Below are 24,635 nucleotides of genomic sequence, written 5' to 3' on the forward strand. Positions count from 1 at the left end.
TTTCCTTTCATTAATTATCATTTGATTTGCTTTTTTTTCTTCCCTAAGGTACGATTATATGATTTGTCTTATTTTTCTAATTTATCTTTTCTTTTTTTGCAGGTGCACAAAAGGATTCAAAGGAAATTTTAAAAATAATAACAATTCTCTCATGTTAAAAAAATAACCTTACTCATTCAAACCAAACATCTTAAATTTTAACTAAAACAATATTTTGACTAAAATCATATTAAATCAAATTCTAATTAAAATGATTCATATCCAAAATATTACAGTTAAACTATAATGCTTATACAAGTAACAAGAATAATAGCAAATAATTTGCATTTAAATCATCCAAAATATTAAATTAATATTTTTACATTTCTAATCTAATTATAAAACTAGCTTGAATAATAGAAACAATTTAAGTGTTCGTGTAAGAAAAAGCATATATTTAATCCATTAATTTAATATCAAACACCAATTTTATAAAATGAAGGGAATAAAAGTATATAGGAAACCTATATGAAAAAGGAAAAAAATTAAGAAATTGTGAATCAAATTTATTGACCACCTCCATTGCTACTTTGTTGTCATTGTATGTATATGTATCAAGTAAAAACACGACTAAAATCAATATTAAGGCAACTTCGTCACATCCTCAATTTGAAAATTTCATTTTTCTATTTTTTATTCTCCAAGCCCTGTATCATTGTCCTTAAAAACCTAAAAAAAAAAATACATAAAAGTGCAATCCGAAATACATGTTTTCTTTAATAGTAATTATTTAAAATTTTAAAAAGTTATTATGAATTTTCCACGGCATGACTAATAGTTTTTTTTCCTAACAGTAATCTATTACTTTATTTTTATACACTTTATACAAATAAATAAATTAATAATTTACAATAATAAATAATCACACGTAAATTATCAATACTTTTTTAAAGGAATAAATTATCATAACTTTAGTAATATAAAATTATTATTTTTAATTAAATATAAAAATTGATAGCTTAAAAATTATAAAAATATAAAAATTATATGAAGTTTAAATTTAATATCTTGCCAGACACTGAATTTTACTCTAATTTGTAAATAAAATTACACTATTTTGATACAAAAGCCCCGTAAAACTCTTTAAATAAAGTGGTTTATTCCCGGAAAAAAAAAAGTTCGCATGTTGTCCTTTTCAAATACAAACCAATAGGCGAGAGAGGCTTACGATTTGGTCATACAATTGGCGATTGAGTCAACTTTATATTAAATTAACACTTGCCATGTCAATTACCCTATATGGATAAAAGCAAAAAAATTATGAATCTTGATCAAGCACCATTATAGATTCGTTTCTATCTTCTCTTTCTCTTGGTTTGGCTTACAAAACAAAGGTTCATCCTTTATCTTGCACTTTCTTTGGCTTCTAATATTTCTCTTCTTTCTTCATTCTCTTCCCTGGTTCCATATTTCCAAGCTTTTTCCAACGCACCCAAAATCTTTCTCATTTGTTGGTACCGGGGCTTGTTTTGTTAGAGAGATTTGGGTTTTGAATTCTGAGCCATTTGGTGATCTGGGTTTTGTTGATCCTCTCGAGTTTCAAATTTTCAATATTTATTGTGTTTATTTTCTTTCTGGATTCTGGGGTGTCTTGAATTATTTTTTCAGGTTTGTATCATTGAGCATGTGAATTTTGCTGAACTAATTGCTCCAAAGTTTGAATCTTTGCTTTAACTTCAAAAATGGGTGTATTTTGTCTCTGACAGATTAGCTAAGCTGGCTTCAAATTTCTAGTAAGGGAAAAAGAAAAAAAGAGTACTTGAAAACTGAAAATGACTATTGGAAGTCTTGAATATAAGGCAAAGAACACAAAATCAAGGAAGAACAAATTAGTTGTTGATGAGAAGGCGCCTTTGATACCTAAGACTCATGATGCTGATGCTGAAGGTTTTGATGAATTCAATGGTGCTTCATTTTCTGGGGCAGTTTTCAACTTATCCACCACAGCTATTGGTGCTGGGATCATGGGGTTGCCAGCATGTGTGAAAAAGTTGGGGATGGTGCCTGGTCTTCTTGCTATTATCTTAACTGCTTTGTTGACAGAGAAGTCAATTGGGTTCATGATCAGGAATTCCCGGGCAGGGAATCTTTCTTCTTATGGGAATCTCGTGGGGGATTCATTTGGCAAATTCGGAAAAGCTCTGGTGCAAATATGCGTTATAATCAACAACATTGGAATGCTGATTATTTACATGATTATTATTGGTAAAGACTATATTCTTAAGCCTAATACATAAGATTTTATGAATTTAATTAGAATGCACAGATAGTGTTAACTTTTTATTTTTTACATTGTCATTGTCATGTATGATAAAAGTCATTTCTAAGGTGATTTCTAATTAATTGGCATTTGGCAATATAAAGATCTTTACACTGACCGTATATGGGAATTAAACTCCGTATTTATTTCAGTGGACTTGTTGTCTGATTCATAACTTAAGATTTTAGTTGATCCCCTCAATCTGTTTAGATGAGAAATTTGGGTTGTAATTCAGTTTTGTGTTTATATTGAAGGTGATGTGATTTCTGGAACATCTTCTTCTAGTGAATTTCATCATTCTGGTGTACTTGAAGGATGGTTTGGAGTTCACTGGTGGACAGGTCGTACATTTGTTCTTCTTTTTACAACATTTGCTGTGTTTGCACCTTTGTCATGCTTCAAGCGAATTGGTGAGTGTTCTTCTCTTTCATTAATTGAAGTGAAAAATAAGAAGATAATATAAGCACAATGTTAGGTGTTGCTACAATGACTGTTGGTCATCTCAAATTACTCAAAAGTATTTTTTTAGAAGTATTGACAGCCAAGATAAATTAGCATTAAGGCTTGAGATAAGCCCGGAATCCCTATCAGTTGCATGTTAATTGCTTTAGTTTCTCTATTTCTCAGTTTTCTGATGGTTTGAAAATATATAGTTTATGGCAGAAAAGCTCTGTGATTTTGTTGCCATATATGCTATATTATGAGTATGACACATGAGTGACATGACATAGTAGACAATTAGCATGTACTATAGCCTTAGAATCACTCTATTGCTTTGGTACTGTACACATCTTGCATTCTGATACCAATATATTATAAATACTTTGAGGAATTGTTTTTTTTCATCAAGTTTTGTGATGGGACCGAGGTATAGCTATTGTCATGACATACTTAGGTTTAAGCTTCTTTTTTTTTGGTGAATAGGTTTAAGCTTATATGCTATATGACAAATCAATGAAGATTATATGGGTGTGCTTTGTGGATTTTGCAGATTCGTTGAGATACACTTCTGCATTATCATTTGGCTTAGCAGTTGCTTTTCTTGTTATTGCTGTGGGAATCTCAATTTTCAAGATTTCAATTGGAGGCATTGGGATGCCCAGACTCTTCCCAATCATTACTGACGTAGCCTCAGTTTTTGAACTGTTCACTGTAACTCCTGTGGTTGTGACAGCCTATTTATGCCACTTCAATGGTATGAATATAATCTGATAATGCATAAGACACAACTTTTAACATTTGTATTTATTTGTATCTAATCAAAATAAACAAGATTTCCGATTTGTTTTAAGACACAAATGTTTTTTGACTTAACACTATATACTCTTCGAACATATTTACTTAATTTCTCGGACCTTTGTTTGGAACTCACTCATCACCCTTGTTTTAATGTTTTTATTGAAAACTGAAACATGTAACTATAGTTTTGTAATTAATTTACAAAAAAAATATTGTGAGTTCAATCTGGCAGATCCTTCCATAAACCTCACTGTGTGAGACTCACCCTTGTCCTTGTCCAACTAATTTGAAAAGAAAATATTGATGAAAGTAAAATGGTTTGTACCGTGCATGTCAATTTATGACTGACAAAAGTTGTTTTTGTTTGTTTCTGGCTGTCCACCATGATATTAAACTGGGACACTGGAACCATTGTGTTTGAAAAATGTTTTCTATTTTCATTTTGTTTCTTGTTTTTAAGAGTTTATACAGAAAACAGTGAAATCATCTTTCTATTGTTTTCTATTTTCAATTTTCATGTATAAATTTTAGAAAACAAGAAACAAAGTGAAAACATAAAATGTTTTCTTAAACCAAACGACTCCTAAATTTCTTCATCCTGTTGATCATATACTATATTTTCAGTTAATAACATGATGAATGGAAGTATACATTTTGGATCCTATACTTGGTTGCTTAAAGTGGTCATAGAAATTTTAAGCAGATTTCCCAGGTGCTTATTAGAAACCGTTGCAAAAGTTTCAGTTATGTGGGGGGAGCATGACATGACTGCAGTTAGCTATACTGATCTACCTGTTTGCTTCATGGATATATAGTCTGATGATTGCAATGCATACACACTTTATTTGCAGTTCACAGCATAGATAATGAACTGGAGGACTCCTCGCAGATAAATGGGATTGTGCGTACTTCCCTTGCTCTATGTGCTTCAGTGTACTTGCTAACAAGCTTCTTTGGGTTCCTCCTATTTGGTGAAGGAACTCTTGATGATGTGCTTGCCAATTTTGACATTGATCTTGGAATTCCTTTTGGTTCTGTGCTCAACGATGCTGTTCGTTTTAGCTATGCCGCACATCTTGTGCTTGTATTTCCAGTTGTCTTCTATGCAGTGCGGATCAACCTTGATGGTCTCATATTTCCATCATCTAGGCCTTTGGTTCTAGATAACTTCAGATTTGCATCAATTACTATGGTCCTTATTGTTGCTTCCTTTTTGGGAGCAAATTTCATACCCAGCATTTGGGATATATTCCAGTTCACCGGAGCAACAGCTGCTGCATGTTTATCATTCATATTTCCATCTGCCATCACCCTAAGGTGAGTTTGGTGCCTGACTTTTTTTAGTTCAGTAATGCATTTGGTATCCAACATTTTTTTATTTTTTTTATGTTCTCTGTAGATAAGTATTAAGTACCCACAATGGAAGGGAAGAGGAAAAAAAAAGTCCTATTTGGATAAACTTTTCCACAAGCACATATAGGAGAAAAAAATAAAAGGGTAAAATGAATTGAACTTCTTCCACAAGCTAAAATCAAATTTGTGCTCTTCAACTTTTGAAGAAGTTAGATGAGAGAACTTCTATAAAAGTTAAGTGCATAACATAGTTCCAGTTTATGGTAGGATTTCAATTTATTTTACCTTCTTCTTTTCTTTTCCTGTAAGTGCTTATGAAATAAGTTTATCTAAACAAGCACATATATGATTAATGTGCTTAATTGTAGGATTTATTCTTTAAATTACACAGAGGAAATAACTAGCCAGGGAAGATGGCATTAAGCTAATTTATCTGATAAATACTAACATGGTTCTGAATAGTTAGAATTCCTGACATTATCAAACTGCAGAAAATACTGGTATTTGTCCACTACAAGCATACCACTAAAGCCACTATAGTCAATATAGTCTATACAAATAAAATTATGTGAAATTGATGAAGCCTTACCAAAGGAGGAGTAATGATTTAAGGATATTGAGATAGTTATCATTCCCTTATAGCAAGCAATACTAGAATGAACAGTCCTAATGTCTATTAGGCACAAGCTGCACAACTAATAAAGAACTCAAGATACATAAAAATAACAATTGAAAAAGACAACGAAAAAGGCAATGTTAGAAGAGGCAAAATGCATTTTGGTTATATCTACATAAAAAAGATAACAAAACCCTTGCTGAAGTTTTCTTGTATTTTTTATTGGTTGTGCCTAACAGCCACTTTGGTCATGCATGAAAAACTGCTTGTTGTCTATGCTTTTGCTTCTGATTAATTACCTCAACATATTACCATTAAATTTTTGTTTTCTTACTACAGGGATCGATACAACATTGCAACTAAAAAAGACAAGATTCTATCAGTGTTTATGATAGTCCTCGCAGTCTTGGCGAATGTTGTGGCTGTATACAGTGATGCCTTTGCCCTGATCAAGAATAGTATAACTAAACGTGAATGATTTCTTGAAATTTTCTATACAAGTCCACAGTTCAGATATGTTCGTACTTTCAGATGCTAGAGTGGCAGGGTTATTGGCCAACTAGAAAATCGATGTTTCTTGAGAGGATCTGATGGGTTGATTGTAAAATAAAGAAAGAAGCAACCCAGTCCCTGTGTACAGTTGTTCTTCAAAATTGTGTAAAGGCTTGCAACATGTTCGGTCTCCCGTGTAATGTGCTCTTTGCTATTATAGTTCTAGAGTTTTTTTTCTTTCTTCCCAATCCTATTTAAAAGAGATTGACTCATGTATTTTAAAGCGTTTGTTAATACCTTGTGTTATAAATTTCCCTAGAAATAGAACATTTTCGGCACTTAATGGCATTGCAATAGTCTGAGTAAATGTTTTCCGATAACGTATTAGTAACTATCTTTTGATAAAGTTACTGGGTTGTATATTATTGTTGTAAATGGGTTGAGGCTAACTCCACTTCAAAATTTAGTTCAAGGATGGAATATTGTCCAAAGTCTAGTAAAGATTATTTATTTATTTATTATATTCCTAGTTAAAATGAAGCATCTACACTCTAAGGATTGGACGTTTGGAAGTTAGAGCATGAAGTTTGTAGAACAAATATAAACAAATATATTCGTGATCAAGTCTTATTCGTAGAGTATCATCTTATAAAAGTCTATAATGAAGTTTGTAGAACAAAATTGTTTCATGTGGCACAACATCAAGACTAGCTAGGCTTAAAAGGTCCTCCAACGACTGAATGGTCCGTTCAGTTTGGCCATCAGTCTGAGGGTGGTAGACTGAACTTAGTCTAAGCTTAGTTCCCAACGCTCTGTTTAGATTCTTCCAAAATCTAGAGGTAAACCTAGGGTCTCTATCATACACTATGCTAGATGGAACACTATGTAATATGACAATCTCACTAATATACATAGAGGTCAACTTCTTCAAGGAAAATATGATATTAATAGGAATAAAGTGAGCAGACTTGGTCAGTCTGTCAACAATAACACATGTAGAATCTAAATCTTTCCACTGGGGTATCTCCAAGGGTTGTAACTTTCCTAAAGGTCTCTGATCTTGATTGTGTTAGAGGTTGAAGTTATTCTTCGTTGTGAATTTCTCAATCTTGATTGTGTTGACCATTTTCTTGATCAAATCTTGAAGATGCAGTACAAATAAAAAATAATGGTTGATCTCTAATGACTTAGACCCACCACGAAATAGATGCAAAATTGATTAAATCGAAGCTCTAGATATCAATTTGTTGTGTTTAAGACTGAGAAATATGCAAACAGATAAGAAAAATAGATGATAGAAGGAGAGGAGAGATCATGCAACAATGGAAATTGTATTGCGAATAACAAAAATAAGATATAAATTGAAATTGGGTTCAAAAGCTCTCTCTCTCTAACTCACTTTTAACCCTGCTAACTAACTCCTCTTATAGGAGCGTACATATAACAAAATAACCAAAAAATGGTTATAACTAGATAGGACACTTATAACATAGAACATTGTTAATGAACCATCCAAACAGACTAGCTAGGTAGACTAGACTGGACATACTATTGGACAGAAAACAAATGCCAACACAAAGGGCTAGACTGGACAATACATACAGAGTCATCTAGTCACCTCTTTTAGTGTCGTTCACTACTTCTTCCAACAGTAGCTAGTCTAATAGTGTGCTAGGTGTAAAGTCAAGTGGGGTTATTGGCAAGTTGTTGAAATCTGGTGGTTGATTGGTCTAGTTGTAGCTGGTTGTGTTAGTGAAAATCTCATCTTGAAGGATAAGGATTGGACGTAGCCCAAGGTTAGAGTGAACTAGTATAAAAACCTTTGTACATCTTCTTCTTCACTTTCCTTCTTGACTACATTGGTTTTAATTTCTTAATCACATCATTGTTATTTTGGAGCCATTAAGGTTGAACACTTTTTTATAAAAGGAACTCATAACTAAACCTTTTCATTTAAATTCTTGTAATTGAACAACCTTTTTGAAACAAACCTATTAAAATCATTTTCTAGAAACTGGTTGAAGTTTTGTTCTACTCTCAGAAAAGTTCTTAATTCTAAAGTGTCACTTCCTAAACTAATATCATAATAACAAATTGTTTTGAAGAAGTGTTATAAGTTTGTGAAAACACAATTCAACCTTTCATTCTTGTGTTATTTTCGTCACTTCATGAACTTGATGCACGATTAATTTACTTGACTAATTCATGTATAATGATGACTATGGTTGTGTTTGATGAGTGAAAAACATATTTGAATCGTATTTTGTTGTGTAAGTACTTGATGTATCATTATTGTCTTTGTATTCTTGTGAATATGTAATATGTTATGCATTCTTGTGAATATGTAATATGTTATGCATGACATGAAGCAAATTATGGTTGAGATGTGAGTTACCTACTTATGATCTAATGATTAATTGAAAAGAATTAATATGCTTGTCCTAAACTATGTTTGTATGTGGAGGAAACTACCACTAAAGACAATTGGCATTCTCTAGTCCTTTTTATTACATATTTTGTGAACTTATTAGCTTTGTATCTCATCCCCTTGTTTGTCCCTTGGTTGTGGCCCTACTTGACTTCAACCAATGGATGTACAAGTAATAGGGTAAGAGGATTCCTCTGGAAACTAGAAAATAGAGAACTTGTGAAGATACGAAAACTAAAATGAATTGTCTCAAGTTATCTCATTTTTCCAAACAAATGCAAATTATCTAATTTTCTTTTGACAAGTTGTGTATTTTATAAATCAAAATGCAGTATTATAATCAAAAAGAAAAATGTTGTATTTTAATCAACTAAAGTTAAAGTTTTTATTTTGTAAGTCTAAACACAAATTAAATAAGCTCTAATCCCAACAATCTAGGTCTTTATACTTATCTTACGACTCATTAGAGTTGCCTAACTCTTTTTCTTTCTTGGAAGCCTAGTTTTCTCTTCGAAGTCTCTTTTCTTTCTCTTCACTCTTTTAAAACCTCTTTATAAAATCTTTTAATAAACCTTTCGAAACCTCATCTCACCTTGGTGACCCAGGGGACCTTAGCCCTTTGCACACCATAGTATGCCAAGCATGCAACTCTTGAATATGACTAGTACTAGGGAAGGATCTACTCTATGTCACTAAAGGGATATCTTCTTTAAAAACCTTTCTTAAAACTATATTTTTCTTCAAAAACTTTTTCTAAAACTTAGGAACACCCCTTCCCCCATTTATTAATTATTTAATTTTGGGGAAACTTCTCATCTATTTGCTAAAAAGGCATAAGTATAGTATTGTATGGTTATTAAAATGAGTTATAATAACACACAATCCCATGTAGATGTTCACACAAGGCTACCAAACTTCATTTGGTGATACAAGCACAACAACACAAAACTACTATTTCCCAATGATATAATTATTCACAATCCAAAAACTAAATGACTTCACACTAATCTCACTCATAGATTCAAACTACATTTCATATTATGTGTCTCTAACATTTATAGGATGTAAACTTCATGTCTAGAAATATAATAATTCAATAAAGTTGAAATTATAGCATCAACTATAGATACACATTTTTTCCAAGAACACTAATTGGTCCAATCCCTTTGACACATGGTGAAGACAAAACCATGTTCAAAACATCTACAACATTTTACTCTATAATTAGAATACATGATTTAAAGAAATTTTTTTTAACTCTTTGCACTCATTTTATTTGAAATTCTTTTCTATATATACTACTTTGACAACTAGTAAAAAAAACTTCTTTGACCACATTAAATTATCATAATTTTTTCTTTATTTTTATACTAATATTTTAATTGTCTATTACTTTCAATCTACCATCTTTCATTTTTATTTTTAAATTAAAATTTATTGGGTTTTAAATTATTTTTTGCAAAAGTAAAAAAAAAATCTTATACCACAATTTAAAATTTTCGTATGGGAGAGAGAAATTAGAGCTTAAAGACATGAACAATTGTTAAAACATCAAGTCCAAGAGCAGGATAACGTGTTGTTATACTGGGCTTCCCGATGAACAGAGACGGGTTCATGGCCTAAAACACAAAGCAGGAAACCGGGTCGGGTTTAGGACCCCGTGTTGCAAAAACCCTAGCCCCACCGGGTGTCGTATATAATGGTTGAGGAGAAGCTTTGTTAAGTTGGGAACCCTAATTCTGCGAGGTGAGTGAAAATGGCGGTACCCTTGCTCTCCAAGAAGATCGTGAAGAAGCGCGTCAAGAAGTTTATACGCCCCCAGAGTGATCGCAAGATCTCCGTCAAGGTTAGTTAGTAGAAACCATAAACAGTTTCATATCCTTTTTTGCCTTGTGTTTTGATTTGAACTGAACGAGTGGAATTTTATTCAAGTTGTTAGTTTTGTTTAGATCGAAATGATGATTGTTATAGTGGCCCCAGTCTTAATTTGCACCACACGGTGTAATATGGTGATTGACATTCTTATCTGATCCCCTGTTTTCAATATCTTTATTGCGTTGAATTAAATTTTAATTTTTTTATCATTTAATTTCAGGTTTAGGTTCTAAGTCCAGATTTATCTTCAAAGTTTGTGAATATCTTCGTTTTAATGGGGGGATTTGAGTGTTTTTTGACATTCTTGTTTCTGTTGATAAAGTGTTGATATTTTTGTGTTGTTAACCGAAGCACCTTGTCTGTGCCACTGTCTTGTCTTTAAATGCAATGAGATATGAAGATTTTAATCCATCAATTTTGCAATAGAATGAATGATGATCACTAAACATGCACTACCATCTGATCTCTTGCATATTTTTAATTTTTTGTTGTTGTTTATGAATTATAATCTTTAATACTGTTTTTCATGGTATCCAGTGTATGGGTGCTTTTATAATTTTAAAGGGCACGATTATTCAATCTGGATTGCTTCTTTTGACCTCCTAAATGACTTGTGTTATCATGTGAGAGCATAATACTGTTGTGCAATCTGTGATGAATTTTCCCAAATATTCTGATTAATCTGTGATTATTATACTAAAATCACCATCTTTCGGCTGAGATAGCAAAACAGTATTATACTCTACGGGTTTATTTAGGCTTTCTATGTGCAACATCTGTCTTCAAATGTTATTCCTATTTCATGTACAAATTTCATTCATGGAATGCGTTCTTACAATATAATCTTTCTCTCTGGATTTTCCTGTGAATTTTCAGTCCATGCTGATTAAGTTTATATTTAAATTTCCCATTGGAGTGCCTTTTATTATGATAAAGAAATGTAGACATTCTACTTTTCCTTTCATTATCTCATTGGCACTTTAGTTACTTATGCTTGTCTGTGGAGTTGTTGCCAATTCATCTAATTGGATGTGTAGGTTACTTGTTGAATGCAAGTGTTAAGTGATTTGAAATTGGTTGTTTTGGTTCTAAAGTAATCATGTTTTGTGTTTTTCTTACAGCCAAGCTGGCGCAGACCCAAGGGTATTGATTCTCGTGTCAGGAGAAAGTTCAAAGGATGCACTTTGATGCCCAACATTGGTTATGGCTCAGACAAGAAAACCCGCCATTATCTACCAAATGGTTTCAAGAAATTTGTCGTGCACAATGTGAAAGACCTGGAACTTCTCATGATGCATAACAGGTGAAGATTTTGGATTAATTCATTCCTATTTTTTTAAAATTTAATTTACTGCTAATGGTTGCTGAATGTGTTTATCATTTTTGGTTATGCTAATCCAGGACATATTGTGCTGAGATTGCTCACAATGTATCCACAAGGAAGAGGAAGGACATAGTTGAGAGAGCTGCTCAGCTTGATGTTGTCTTGACGAACAAGACGGCCAGACTACGTAGCCAGGAGGATGAGTAGATCCAATACATGGGAGAGTTATTTATGTTTTGTAGTGAGCTTCTGTTGACACCCTTGATGGTAGATTTTGATTTTTTGTTATTTCCAAAACTTTGTTGCATGCCATACAATTTTATATGTTGCTTATTGTCTATTTGCTGTTGCTAAAGTTTTCTACCCCAATTTTGAGTTTAACTTCTGTTCTAGTTGAAGGCAATGTGATAATTGTTAATTATGATTGTCGTGTTTTTAGCTGATGGCAACTAAATTGAAATTTCGGATCGGCTCAGTTTTAAAATGCAAATGTTTGGTAAGCATGAAGAATTTTAAAAAATGTTCATATCTTATTAATTTTTAGGCTAAAGCTAGTTTTGAGAAAACATTGTAAACTTGGTTTTTCTGTTGTATCTTAACGAAGACTAAAACTATTACATTGGTGCAATAGGAAAACAAACTTTGCAATGTTTTTTTTACGTGTTTTGTATTAGTTGAGAATAAATACAATTTATGTAGTCAATGGATGTGAGGGGATGAGAATATGACCCAGCAGGCCAAACTAACAATATCATCAAACTTTTAGTACAGTACAAAACGGGTATGCTAGATTGAAATTATGATGTTTGGGTGAGAGAGAACTACGACATATTTCATATATCTCTGCGTAAGATTTGCTTTGCTACAAGAAAAATGAGAGGTTATTAGCATACAACAGCTGCCTCCAAGTGAATATGCGACACGACACGGCGTTAGTTTGTGCCTGAGTTTTTTTTAATAATAAGTTTTAAATTTTCATAAAAAAATACATTTGTCTATTATAACATTTTATCCACACAGTATCAAGTACTTGGGAGAATTATACTTGCTAGTAAGTATTTTTCACTTCAGTGGATTGTCTATTACAGCCCATTGTAATTGTAAAACATCTCATGTCAATGATGCCATAAATGCAAAGAAAAATCTTGCTACGGCTTTTGATCTAATTTTTGGTGAACATTCAAAAATCCTATAACAACTATATTCCTATGAAAAAGTTCGCGCATGATACTCGTGGCCTTCCAAACGTACCATAGTTTGTTTCCAAATGTTAATGAATATGTCTAAATACTAAATACTAAATTTTAATGAATTCGTGGCTTTGAAAGTTATGGATTGTGTACAATCTCATCAACAGAAATCAAGTTGCGGATAGTTTGATCATAATGTTTAATGCATCACAGCAATTGCAAATGGACATGGTTTCTCTCATTAGTTTTGTTGTGCTTTTTAATGTTACTAACTTAGCAAAAGTGGTCCACATTGATAATTCAATTTTTATTAACAGTAAGAAAGAAAACATAAACCGGTACATTTGGGGGTGCTCTCGATAACCAAGGAATGACGAGTGCTTTTTCTCGTGTGGATCCTATTTCATGAGATTTATTTCCATATAATTTTCATCATGTTTAACTCTTTTTTAATTTGTACAAGTTAGATTTCATAGTTTTTATGTAAACGAATTTATTGGAATAATTTTCAGGTTTCATATTAATAAAAAAAAGGTTCAAAATCCCATTTTATGAGTATCATTTTGACTCATTTAAGAAATATAAAAGATTAAATTTAAGCTTCTAGAACATAAATAACCAAACTAAAACATAAATAACCAAACATGTAATTTAGTCTAAATAATAATATGTATTTTTGTTATTTTAATTGTTTGTAAGGGTAGTTTAGACTTACCTTTTGTTGAATAGAGTTGAACCTTTTCATTTTCCTTTTGCACTCTCTTCCTTTACTTCTTTCTCTTTGTTACAAAGAGTAAAAGAGTACATTGTTTCGGTTAGTTGAAGCATCTCTTGTGCATTGAGTTAACTCTTGAGCGTATTGATCATGTTGAACAATAGATTTCTTGTACAGCAATGCCCATTTACAAAAGAAGATCCTGCACGTGTAGTAAATTCTAAATCCCACCAGCAGTAGCTCGTTTTCTCATTAACTCTCTCCCTTTACCATTTACATGAAACTCTAGATCTACAATTTGAAATCATTCATCATCGTCATTTTCAGATTTTTCAATTCTTCACTGCTAATTTTCTTTTGTCTCTCTCAATTAAGATAGTTTTGTAGACTTTGGGATTTTAAGATTTTGGACAATGCGAACTAGGAAGCATCATCCAGAGTTGCTGGGAGATGTTATTAGAAGAGAACCCAACTTATCAAGTTGCTTTTATTCTAGAGACAAGCTAATGGAGTAGCTCATGAGCTTGTTAGGACAACTCCTTTATTTCATAGTCTCATACTGTTGATCATGTTTTACCATGTATTGAACACTTTATTCTAAATGAAATGATACAAGTATTTTGCAGTAAAAAATTTTTTTGGACAATGAACTTGAATAACTTCAATGAAGTGTATATAAATTAAATTCAAAATTTTTATAAAAATATTAATAACATATTCTTATCACTGTAATCTCTCGATATTTTTTTAAATAAAAACTTTATTTTATTAACTTATCAATTAATATTCATAAATACTTGTTAACAAGTCTTTTGAGAAATAACTAACTAGTTACACGAGATGCAGACACAGAATTCATGCTGCCAGTGCCTTTGTAACATGGCAAATTTGACAAGTTTTGTTTTTGTTTTTTTTTTAAGAAATAAAAAGAAGTTACCCCATACAGACAAGCACAAGTTTGCTGCTTTCTCACATGAGTGTCAGGAAATTTAGAAAAGAGTTGAACCATTTCACATTGCACCACACGTATCGTGCGAAATAAGACAAGTGAAAGAAAAAAAAAAAATAGCTTGTCGCTAAGCAAAAAAATAAAAATAAAAAAATCTCAAATTAATCTAGAATTGAAAAACACTCTTGGCAGTGGCCCAACTAAACTCACACATTTCTTCTTTTATTATTGAAAGTTCACAGAGACAAGTGGTTGAATTATGAGCTCAATAGACTCAACACCTACTACAAAAACTAAAACTTTCGCAATGCACAATTCGATATTGCTATTTAAGTCCATCCTTATTAGCTATTATCATACTATACTTAAAAGAAAATTAAGCGTGTTTATATGAACAATTGCAAAATTAATTTTAAATGAAATGAAATTTGCAAAATTCATTTGAGTTAAAATAGATTTTGAGTTAAAATGATGAGATTTATATTAGATATTCTTATTCTAGAAGTAAGTTAATAAAATTCAATATAAAATTTTTCTAAAGGAAAATTACTTAAGTTGCTTTTTTTAAGTTATTAAAGTTATTTTAAGTCAAAATCAAATTTTCAATATGAAATTAAATTTATTTTAAATTAAAATCAATTCTTCAATATGAAACAAAATATATGAACATTTACCTAAAATCACATCAACTTTTCTCTCAACATGATCTTGAATCATCTAACGCAAATCTGAACACGCTAGAAGGGTCTTTCTTCTTGGGCACAATAAAGGGGCAAAAGGCCAAGAGAAAACCTAGACCAGAGGGACCATGGGGTCATTGAAACCCAGCATACTCAGCTTGAGAAAGAAGACCAGCTAGTGATGCAAATTATACATTACTTTTATCCCAAGTTGATTCCATGATCAAATTAAACTGGTTACATAAGCTCACAAGATTATCAACATTAAATCTTCATAAAGAAATTTCAAGGTTACATGAGATAAGCAGAACTAAGAATAACAATAATTTCAGACTAACAAATACGTAATTCGATCAGTTTTAAAGAGTCGGGTATATTTAGCTGAAACTGTTGCTAACACAAATACTACAGCAACAAACCTTGATAAACCTCATGAATTATGTAGTTGGGTCTCTGCCCATTATTCTTTGGAAAATCTTAACAAGAAATTTACATTAAATATCACAAAATTTTCTCGATGAAGTCCTATGTTTACAGAAGTTTGATCCATCAGACGATATCCTCAATCGTGCTAATATTTCTGCAAGAGAAGCAAATGGCCAATGTTGTCAATAAAATATAGATTTCAAAATCTATGTTGATACTACCCCAATAATCCCCCAAAATCAGAATTACAGAATGAATAAAAGCAACTCATAAAAATTGATGGATATATATATAGTATATACAAAGAAGTGGGGAGGCTGTCTTAACCCTTGACACCTAGAAAATCTGTTGTCTCAATTCTAAAATACTGTCTACACCGATGAATAGAAGAAAAAACAGATGCTTAAAACAATAAATAAATAAATAAATACTTTTTGAAAAAAAAAAATCCCAACTGATACTCCCAGCACATATACTCAGTCATACTATAAATGCAAGTTATGACTGAATTAGCATAAAAAATTGTTGGAGAAATTCCATAAACAAATTCTGTGAAAAATTGATTCTTTTATCAAAATACGTGAACAAACCACTGTCCTCATGCCACTAGAAACTATCAAGACCAAACAAAATATCTGCACCATCAGCAAAGAAGGAATCTACGAATTGACCAACAATGTCCAGCTACTAAAATTTCAATCAGAAAAATTAGCTGTACCTGGTGAAAGAGCCAGAATTACATATTCATTCTATAACACGCGTATACATCACAAAAAGGGAAATGGAAATAGTTATGGATATCTATTCATACTTATGTTACAAGAATCATATTATCCAAGATAAAAAAAATGGACAGAATATACATAATTTTCACATATAGAATCAAGTGAAAATGCACTAGCTTAATCTTTTTGCGGCCCACAAATAAGAATATTCCATCACCTCAGTTGAAACCATAACCAAGATTCAGGCCGCCGAATAATAAGAAGACACTTTATTAATTCCGGAAGAATCATGCCCTCCTGGTGCTACATTCATATAGTAATCCAAATGACAACAAAGATTCTGGATTCAGAATAATGCATGGTAAAGTATTATTATCACAGCAGTCAAAGCAACTCGTGATTTTTAATGTCTATAAAAAGTTCAGCAAAATTAATCCTGGTAAAGTCAAGAATCTCAAGTATTATTTTGCAGGAATATCAAGTATCAAATATCATGCTGCATGCATCCAACAGGAATATGAAAAATGGTATTTGATTTTAAAATACATATACGACAGAAAGAGGAGTTACACAAATGTGATAGTTTCTTTTGTACCTCCTTATATTATGCAGGTAATTAATCAAAATGCTAAACTATAGCAAACCAGAGAGCTCTTCAATTTCATGAACACTAAAGCAAAGGCTGCTAATTCATTTCCTATTTAAAAAAAGTGTGTAAATAAAGTAGCCAATTCCTTCTTATTTTATGCAAGTTCTCTTCATCACGTGGTAACGAACTTCTCTAACTTCCAACCAACAGGACCAAGCCCAATACAGAAACGAGCCTATTCTATTTGGATATATAACATAGAGAAAGAGTTTCATCCATTATTATTATTTCCAAAATTTATGTATGTAAACTCGTCCCATCAAACTTGATAACAAAAAAAAAATGCGTTAACATATTGGTTTAATGACTTTAGGATTTCAAAGTGTAGAACTAATCCAAGGGTTGAGTCTTGTGTGCTAGGACTCTAGGCACCAAGTGTAGGAAGTTAAAAAGACCTAAAATTGACTTTTACATCTGCTGAACGTAAGAACACTGCCAATCCTGGACTATTGGTAGTATTAGAAATATAATATAAAATCGATGTGTCTTTACCTAATAGGTTAAGCTTTTAGGATTGTTGGTTCCTGAAATGGGTATCAAAGCTTCACTGACCAAGTGGTCAAAGTTCAATCGTTGCTGCCCCAATTTTCCAATAAAAATCTTTTTTTTTTTGTGAGAAAAAAGAAACTTTAATTTTAACTTAAGATAGGTGGGTCTATGCATTGTCCATGATTCAAGCCCAAAGGCTCCTGCGTGATGGGGTATGCTAGAAATATAATATAAAATTGAATATTTTTTCACCTAATAGCTTAAGCTTTTGAGATTGTAGGTTCTTGACAGATACAATATAGACAGAACAAAAAATTCAAATTCATCATAGCAAAAGCTGTCCAATCCAGAAGGACTCAAAATATTGGCACTGATTTTCTAGCTAATGATACAAGCGAAGTTCATGAAGCTTTAGCTTCTAAACCTAAAGCTGATGAGAATACAAATGCTGCTTCTGTAAATAATAACTATCCTGATGCAGGTGCTATCTCAAGTAAGTTTTAATTTAATAAGTTTTATAAGTTTTAATTTGATGGAAACAAAATTAATAACTATCCTGATGCAGGTGGTATCCAAAAAAAAATATTATGCTTATTAATAAGTTTTAATTTTTAATACATGAAAACAAAATTGTTTATTTAATGTGTTACATATGTTACTATTTGCAGGTGCTATCTCAAGTAAAACCGGAAAAGCTCCATTAACTCAAAAACCAAAATGCAGAAAAGGAAGAGAAATTGGCACTGACCAAATGAAGAAATTGGCACTGATCCATTTGCAGTCTAGTAGCTGTTGTTCAGCAACAACTAATTTGTCACCTGCATCTTCCCTACAATCAACATCAGGACACATCAGACCAACATTAGAATCAAACATCGGCAGTAAAAGAACTTCCCTCACACTTAGTTATTTTCAATGCCATTCTTAAAGTTTTCCCATTTATTTATAATTTTGATGCCAATTATATGATTGATTCGTTTTCTATATTTTTATCTTTATCTTAAAACTCAAATGTTGGATGTTACTGGGTCTTTTTCCCAAACCTACAGCTAAAGAAAGTAACTATGGAATTGTTAAAAGTGTGAACTTTATATAAATTACTGAAATTAGTGTATAGAATGACCATGAACGTTATTGACTGGGTTTGTTCGAAGCTTAACCTAATAAAAGCTTAAAAGATGGTTAACCTAACTAATTACAACCCTCACTAACCTGATTTTGACAAAAGTGATCTTCGAGTTGTGAAGTTCGAGCTAGTTCGAGTCAATATACTTCTTCACTCTTTCGTCGGGTCCGAGTCACGAGCTTCGAGCCGTGAAAGAAGATGAAAACGTTGCTGGGAACTTCAAGTGGGGTTGGTGTTAAAAGAAGCACGTGATGCGGCTAGGTTCGAGTTGGGTTGGTCAAGCTAGGTGCAAAGGAAGAACAACAAAGAACAAGGCTAGGGTTCGAGTGGGGTTAGCAGTCAAGGTGCAAAGGAAGAAGGAAGAAAGGCTAGCTAGGAGTGAACTTTAAAATGCCGAAAAGTAACGACTAAATTCAGCTATTTTTTTTATTTACGATGGTTATTTAATAAAAATCGGTGTAAATTTTATTATACAAAACATTCTAAGGTGATTTTGAATAACCGCCTTAGAATATGTGTGGTGAATTGCAATTTTCACCACGATAATTACAAAATTGTCACCGAATCACTTTCTAAGGTGGTTTCAGTTATAATCGGCGTAAAAATGGTGTCGTAAAAGGCCCTTTTTTTAGTAGTGTTTTAAGACTCGAAAAGCTGGAAAGGGAAAAGGATAAGGGGAAGCTGCAATGTTGTGAACAATTGTGATTGTGTGGCTGTGTACTCCCATCAACAAGAGATAGACTCATCAAAGTTACACTAGTGCTCACAGCCCACACCAAAATCCTCAGGTTAAAAGCACGAGAGCACAAGACTAAAGACTGAATAAAATAGACCCACAAGGCAACGACTATGTACATTTCTGTATTCATCAATCAAGAGAAATCGCAAAAGAACTTCTAACACTAAGTATTGATTTCATTTCACCAAACACAATTTAACAGTGATAGCATTCTGATAAATTGCAATTTCAATCTTCTAGTTAATTGAATTTGACAAGCAATAAATATCTTCCCAAGGCAAAGATAATGCCTCCAGAGACAGGTCACATAAGGTCATTGTCAATTAATCCTAGACTCTAAGGTCAAGCAGTTCTTGGACTATGTCAAAATATCATTGACCAAGTCGCCTAAAATTCGATCTTCACCAACCCCACACTTAAATTGAATTTTATTACAAGACTGTCTTGAGTCTCGAGCAGATACCTAGAGCCTTGAGGTAACTTTAATTTAAGCCAATAATTTGTCACAGCTTCAAGCACAATAGACCTTTTGTGAGAGAGTGAATAACAAAATCTATTCTAGAGCTCGGCTTATATATAACAACTTAAAATTTCAGGCCAAGCAATTCTTCAAACAGCTATTTACACTTCTTTGACCACAAAACATCAATAGCAATATTATGACTGAGTGAACATATTTGCGGGTTTCAAAATGTACTGTCATTTTCCAAACCAACAGCCACAAATTAATTTAAATGTTAAATCAGTCATCCCTGTTTCCTGAATACATTATGATTTACTGTAATTTTCTAATATGGATTTTCAGCGGGCACAACTGTGTTATCTCCTAATATTTTCATTGCATATCCCATTAATGGATAAAACACAACCATAAAAACCAGCATACACATCATACATGAAAACAAAAAATAAAAGATGCCAAGAAAGAAGTCCATAATCAACTGAGCAATAATTGGTGAATACAATAAAACCAACAAACTACTCTTCAAAAAATTAAAAGTAAAAAATGGAAGAAAATCTGACCAGTTAGCAACAATGTGAGAAGGCAAGCAACTTAATTGCAAACAAGTATGAGGAAGCACACACACACACATATGACAAGTAAAACTTTTGAAGTTGACAGAGTATTCAAGTTTCAAACAGATATGATTTTCTAAGACAAAATAATTCCCGATCTGAACTTATCTGTTGGAGCCTGACAGAACATCAAACAGTCCACAGCAACTCAACCAGGAAGTCTTTCGCACCACAGGTGGAACTGATGCTACAAGCGGCTGCACATTGATTGATTCAGCAAAGAAAAAGATTTAAAGTAATTGTCAAAAAAAAAAATTATCACTACCAAAAGTGTCTAATTAAACTTATATATATATATATATATATATATATATAATACATGCATTTGAAATATGTAAGAACCTGATTATCAGAGCATTCTGGAGTATCAGAATCTTTAACATGTTCTGCACCAATAGTAGATTCGGGATAGGACTCTGAGACACTTATGCTGATACTTCATTGTGAAATTCCCTTGGCTTAGGTTTCTCCAAACTTATTGTTCTAACATTCTCTTCAAAGGAGGAATGTTCTTTATCATCATTTTTCTCCACAGCACTAGTGATTGCCACACCAAGACTCAACAAAGGGGTGGCAACGGTGGATGAAGACGCCACAACAGAACCTGTCGAAGTAATCGGCGCATCAACTCCAGCAGCAAGAGTAACCTCCCAAATAGGTACGACAGGAGGAGGTGGAGGAGCAGGAGTAGCAGCAACAACAGTGGCAGAAGCAGGAGCCACTGCAACTGCTAGAGTCGAAGGCACATCTTACAAACTCGAAGGGCAACCCACACCGGGCGTCAACCCTACAGCTTGTCTCGGGGCGGGAAGGCTCATAAGGGCCCTCGACTTTTCTTGGCCAAACAGCCCAGCACCATCATCTAGTTTCCTCTTTGCCAAAATAGAGGAAGGAGCACCAGGGTGACCTCAGCAACAACAGCAACAGGGCCAACCTCACCAACAGGTTGACCTCCCTTCTCCAACAGTAGAGGGGACAACAGATGGTGGCATGGTCCCACCAGTAGGATTGACCTACTTCACCAATGGCCTCCAAGGGAAGTTGCCCATAATTTTTGCAAAACAAGCAACAACGACACAAACAAGTGTTAGTTCAAGCCAACATCGACCTCAGACACAAAAAAGGACATGATTAGGCACTTTACCGTCCAAGGCAGCGAGGGGATCGCTCGTTGAAGGAAGAGACAGAATGGCTCACGCGTCCAGCGAGGCCGACAATTGTTCCAAAATAGCTTTGTCGACCCTCTCCATAAGGGTCAACAAATCCTTGTCAAATAACTTAAACTTGGTAGGGTCAGATTGCTAGTAGAACGAGAAGCGGGACTCCTTGTCCTTATGGAACATAAGTGGCAAACCATTAGCCACGACATCTATAGTCAGGACCTTGAAGAAACGGTCCTTGAAGCTATGAAAGACGTTTGAATCACTGCCACCCATGTCGATGGCGGAATCAGACAAAAATGAAGGCATTGTCACGAAAAAATACCTTAAAGATTGAAGAGGACAAATGAAGAAGAAATATATCACATGAAGCAAGCACGAAAGCAAAGAAGTGTTGGGCGAAAGAAAGCAAAAGTTTGAAGTGATAGTGACCCAAAATCAAACGTCCACTCCATTTAAAGAAGAGATGGACTCTTCGGTAACTAGTGAGAGCTAAGGTGGTGCCCTGATTTTTTGCATCACGATGCAGCCCCACTCACTCAGGCACCACGTCTCCAATACGTGCCCACTCCATGAGTGACACATATGCAAGAGCACTATACTTGTACTGTATATATCTACATCAACTAATGAAATGTAACATCTATCTTCAATGCACTCTCCAACGGTCAGAAAATTGCAGAGTTGTCAAATACAAAGACTTCCCTAAACTTACACATCAGACCTAGCCTGCAAAATCAAAAGCATGTCCATCTCGGGCAACTTGACAGAAGCAGCCTGGACAACACTTGTCTAGGCTCGGGGGCTTGACAAGGTACATCGACATGCAATTCTCTCACCTGTCAAGGTTATCACACTCGACATTGGACAACACTCGTCCACGCTTGAGGGCTCAATAAACTCGTCCACGCTTGAGGGCTCAATAAACTCGTCACTCTTTTATTTGTCAAGGCTACTACCTCGAACATTAGACAATCTTCGACACTGGACAACCTCTTTCGCCCACAAGTCGACTCAGAGCTTGGGGGTCTTATGTACTGTCCAAGGTCCGCAAAAATACATGTGGCATCCTACTTGGCACACTAGGACATGTGTCCACCCTCCATGTCAGCTTTGGCACAAAAGCACATATGTTCGGCCCTTAACAATCGGGCTTCCCAACCAACAGGTTATCTCTAACCTCTTAACGTAACCACTTTATCTCTTGGCATGTATTCAATTATCTACAAGGCTACATATTATCTGTAAGTAATAATTATCTACTAGCTTTTATCTCTAAGCTATACATTATGTATAACTTTATCTATATAAGCTACAGATTATTATCTACAAGTCAATGATTATTTGCAAGGGCTATAATAGTCCCTATAAACAAGAACCTGCAACTTCATTCCACTCCTATAAGAACTAGGTTCCTTCGAACCCTCAACACATCTCAAGCACACATGCATACTTGCTTGCATACTCATGTATTCATACTTTCTCTCTTATTCTCCTAACTCATATACTTACTTGAGTGTTGGAGTCCTTTGTTTTGCAGTTCCCCACTCTTGTCCTCCTAACAAAGGTCACTCTCAGTCTAACGTGCAAAGTCCAAGAACCCACCTTAAGCACATCCTCCCTAATGTGTGTCCGCTCCAGATTTTGGTAAGTACATGAACCAATGCACTTTGGGATCTCTCCTTCTAGTTCATTATAAGTGATATTTAAGAAACTGAGATGCTGCAATTCACATATTGAAGAGTCTATCTTACCTCCCAAAGATGCAGAATAATATGATATTGTTGATGCGAGATCCATTGTGGTTACATGACCATTTAAATTATTGCACAAAATTCCCTTTGATTTGCAACAATCTTCACCATTCCACGAAGATAGAATCTCCCTTCTAGAAGTGAAGCCATGTTTTAACTTAAGAAGAGCTTGCGTGTCTATCTGCACACACTTCTTCATATGGAAATTGCCAATGCATAAAGGGATGCATAAAACAGTCACCACACAAACGAGACACAACCTACAATTAAACATATTGATGATCAGCTCAAACTTGTATGGAAACTATAAGGGGAATGTGCCAAGTGAATTCTACAACAAAGATATTTATAGATAGCCATTAAAAGAAGCTACCATCATGCGTGCATGCAAATCCATTAATTGAAATGTGTGTGCCAGTTGTTATAAATGTTTGACATTTTAGGGATCTTAATAAAATACCAATAATCACCGGAAACACATTATGTTAGATTATTAAGAGGGGTTGTGAAAAATACTTGGATCCATGATAAGCAGCGAAATTGATGAGTCTGAGGGATTGTTGGTTTGTTGTTCTTCCTCAACCAAATCACTGTTTTTCTTTTGGGACCTTAGGTTTCTCGTCAGATGAGAAGAAGAGAATACAATTTCTGATTTGGTGTGTTAGGGACCACAACCTTACTTTAGGTTTTAACCTGTTAGAGTTCTCATTATTCCCTAATGGGTCAAACTGATTTCCGCTTATCAAGCCCATATTAATTTCTAATGATAGTCCAATAGACTCACCAAATTAGATCACTTTTATTGAGCCCACAAATATAAATAACTAATATAAATAATAAATATAATATGTAGTCCACATTAATTAATTAATTAGAAATTATAAAATTCCTAACAATAAACTCTTGATATGTACACAGTTCTCTTGGTTAATTTATTGAGTTACTTATATGCATGTGCATGGATCTCTTGTTAATTGTGCATATGGAATTGTCAATTGTGTGACTTTATTGAGCTACTTATCAGCATGTGCATGGTTCTCTTGTTAGTTTATCTCTGCTACAATTATAGAGTTTACTTCAGTATTATTAAAGTGAACAACACTTTAGTTTTATTGAAGTCAACAAATCTTTAGGTCAACTACACTTTAAGCTGAGGGACAAGACTCGTGTGGAAAAAGGTATCGTCTATATAGGCACCATGATATGAAGACTCTAAAGTTTAACCCATGATTTGCCATAAGATCGATCTACCACCTGATTGGATTCCATCAGCACATGAACCCAGTAAATGTGGCCTTTACTCCGATGGCTGTCATAAATAGCTTTGACC

At 33.6% G+C, this 24,635-nt stretch overlaps 2 protein-coding genes, 1 long non-coding RNA gene and 3 other non-coding genes across 9 annotated transcripts; 5 read left to right on the forward strand and 1 right to left on the reverse strand.

The window, feature by feature from the left end:
* The first annotated feature begins 1,247 nt into the window (after window positions 1–1,247).
* Window positions 1,248–6,419, forward strand: LOC114382476 (amino acid transporter AVT6B-like). Of its 2 annotated transcripts, none has more exons than XM_028341933.1 (6): window positions 1,248–1,373; window positions 1,746–2,244; window positions 2,554–2,709; window positions 3,291–3,494; window positions 4,390–4,855; window positions 5,847–6,419. In XM_028341933.1, the coding sequence occupies exons 2-6, from the start codon at window positions 1,812–1,814 to the stop codon at window positions 5,983–5,985; spliced, it is 1,398 nt and encodes a 465-aa protein (XP_028197734.1). In that variant the 5' UTR covers window positions 1,248–1,373; window positions 1,746–1,811; the 3' UTR covers window positions 5,986–6,419. The 2 variants fall into 2 exon arrangements, with proteins under 2 accessions (XP_028197734.1, XP_028197735.1); XM_028341934.1 differs by lacking the exon at window positions 1,248–1,373 and adding an exon at window positions 1,381–1,647.
* A 3,677-nt stretch (window positions 6,420–10,096) lies between these two features.
* LOC114381013 (60S ribosomal protein L32-1) lies at window positions 10,097–12,047 on the forward strand. Its single transcript, XM_028340186.1, has 3 exons — window positions 10,097–10,273; window positions 11,424–11,605; window positions 11,704–12,047. The coding sequence occupies exons 1-3, from the start codon at window positions 10,184–10,186 to the stop codon at window positions 11,831–11,833; spliced, it is 402 nt and encodes a 133-aa protein (XP_028195987.1). The 5' UTR covers window positions 10,097–10,183; the 3' UTR covers window positions 11,834–12,047.
* Window positions 10,379–10,460, forward strand: LOC114382848. Its single transcript, XR_003660309.1, has one exon. It is a non-coding gene; the product is annotated as a small nucleolar RNA U31b (small nucleolar RNA).
* On the forward strand, window positions 10,690–10,771 carry LOC114382907. Its single transcript, XR_003660362.1, has one exon. It is a non-coding gene; the product is annotated as a small nucleolar RNA Z195/SNORD33/SNORD32 family (small nucleolar RNA).
* Window positions 10,946–11,029, forward strand: LOC114382908. The gene has a single exon (XR_003660363.1). It is a non-coding gene; the product is annotated as a small nucleolar RNA Z196/R39/R59 family (small nucleolar RNA).
* A 3,355-nt stretch (window positions 12,048–15,402) lies between the features above and the next one.
* On the reverse strand, window positions 15,403–19,445 carry LOC114381420. 3 transcript variants are annotated; one of them, XR_003660039.1, is made up of 4 exons: window positions 18,662–19,445; window positions 18,198–18,278; window positions 16,529–16,651; window positions 15,403–15,740 (listed from the first exon to the last, which is right to left on the reverse strand). It is a non-coding gene; the product is annotated as an uncharacterized LOC114381420 (long non-coding RNA). The 3 variants fall into 3 exon arrangements; XR_003660040.1 differs by having other exon boundaries at window positions 16,529–16,614; window positions 18,662–19,438; XR_003660041.1 differs by lacking the exon at window positions 16,529–16,651 and having other exon boundaries at window positions 18,662–19,404.
* Between the last annotated feature and the right edge of the window lie 5,190 nt (window positions 19,446–24,635).

The sequence above is a fragment of the Glycine soja genome, chromosome 13 (assembly GCF_004193775.1).
Source record: "Glycine soja cultivar W05 chromosome 13, ASM419377v2, whole genome shotgun sequence".
Classification (NCBI taxonomy): domain Eukaryota; kingdom Viridiplantae; phylum Streptophyta; class Magnoliopsida; order Fabales; family Fabaceae; genus Glycine; species Glycine soja.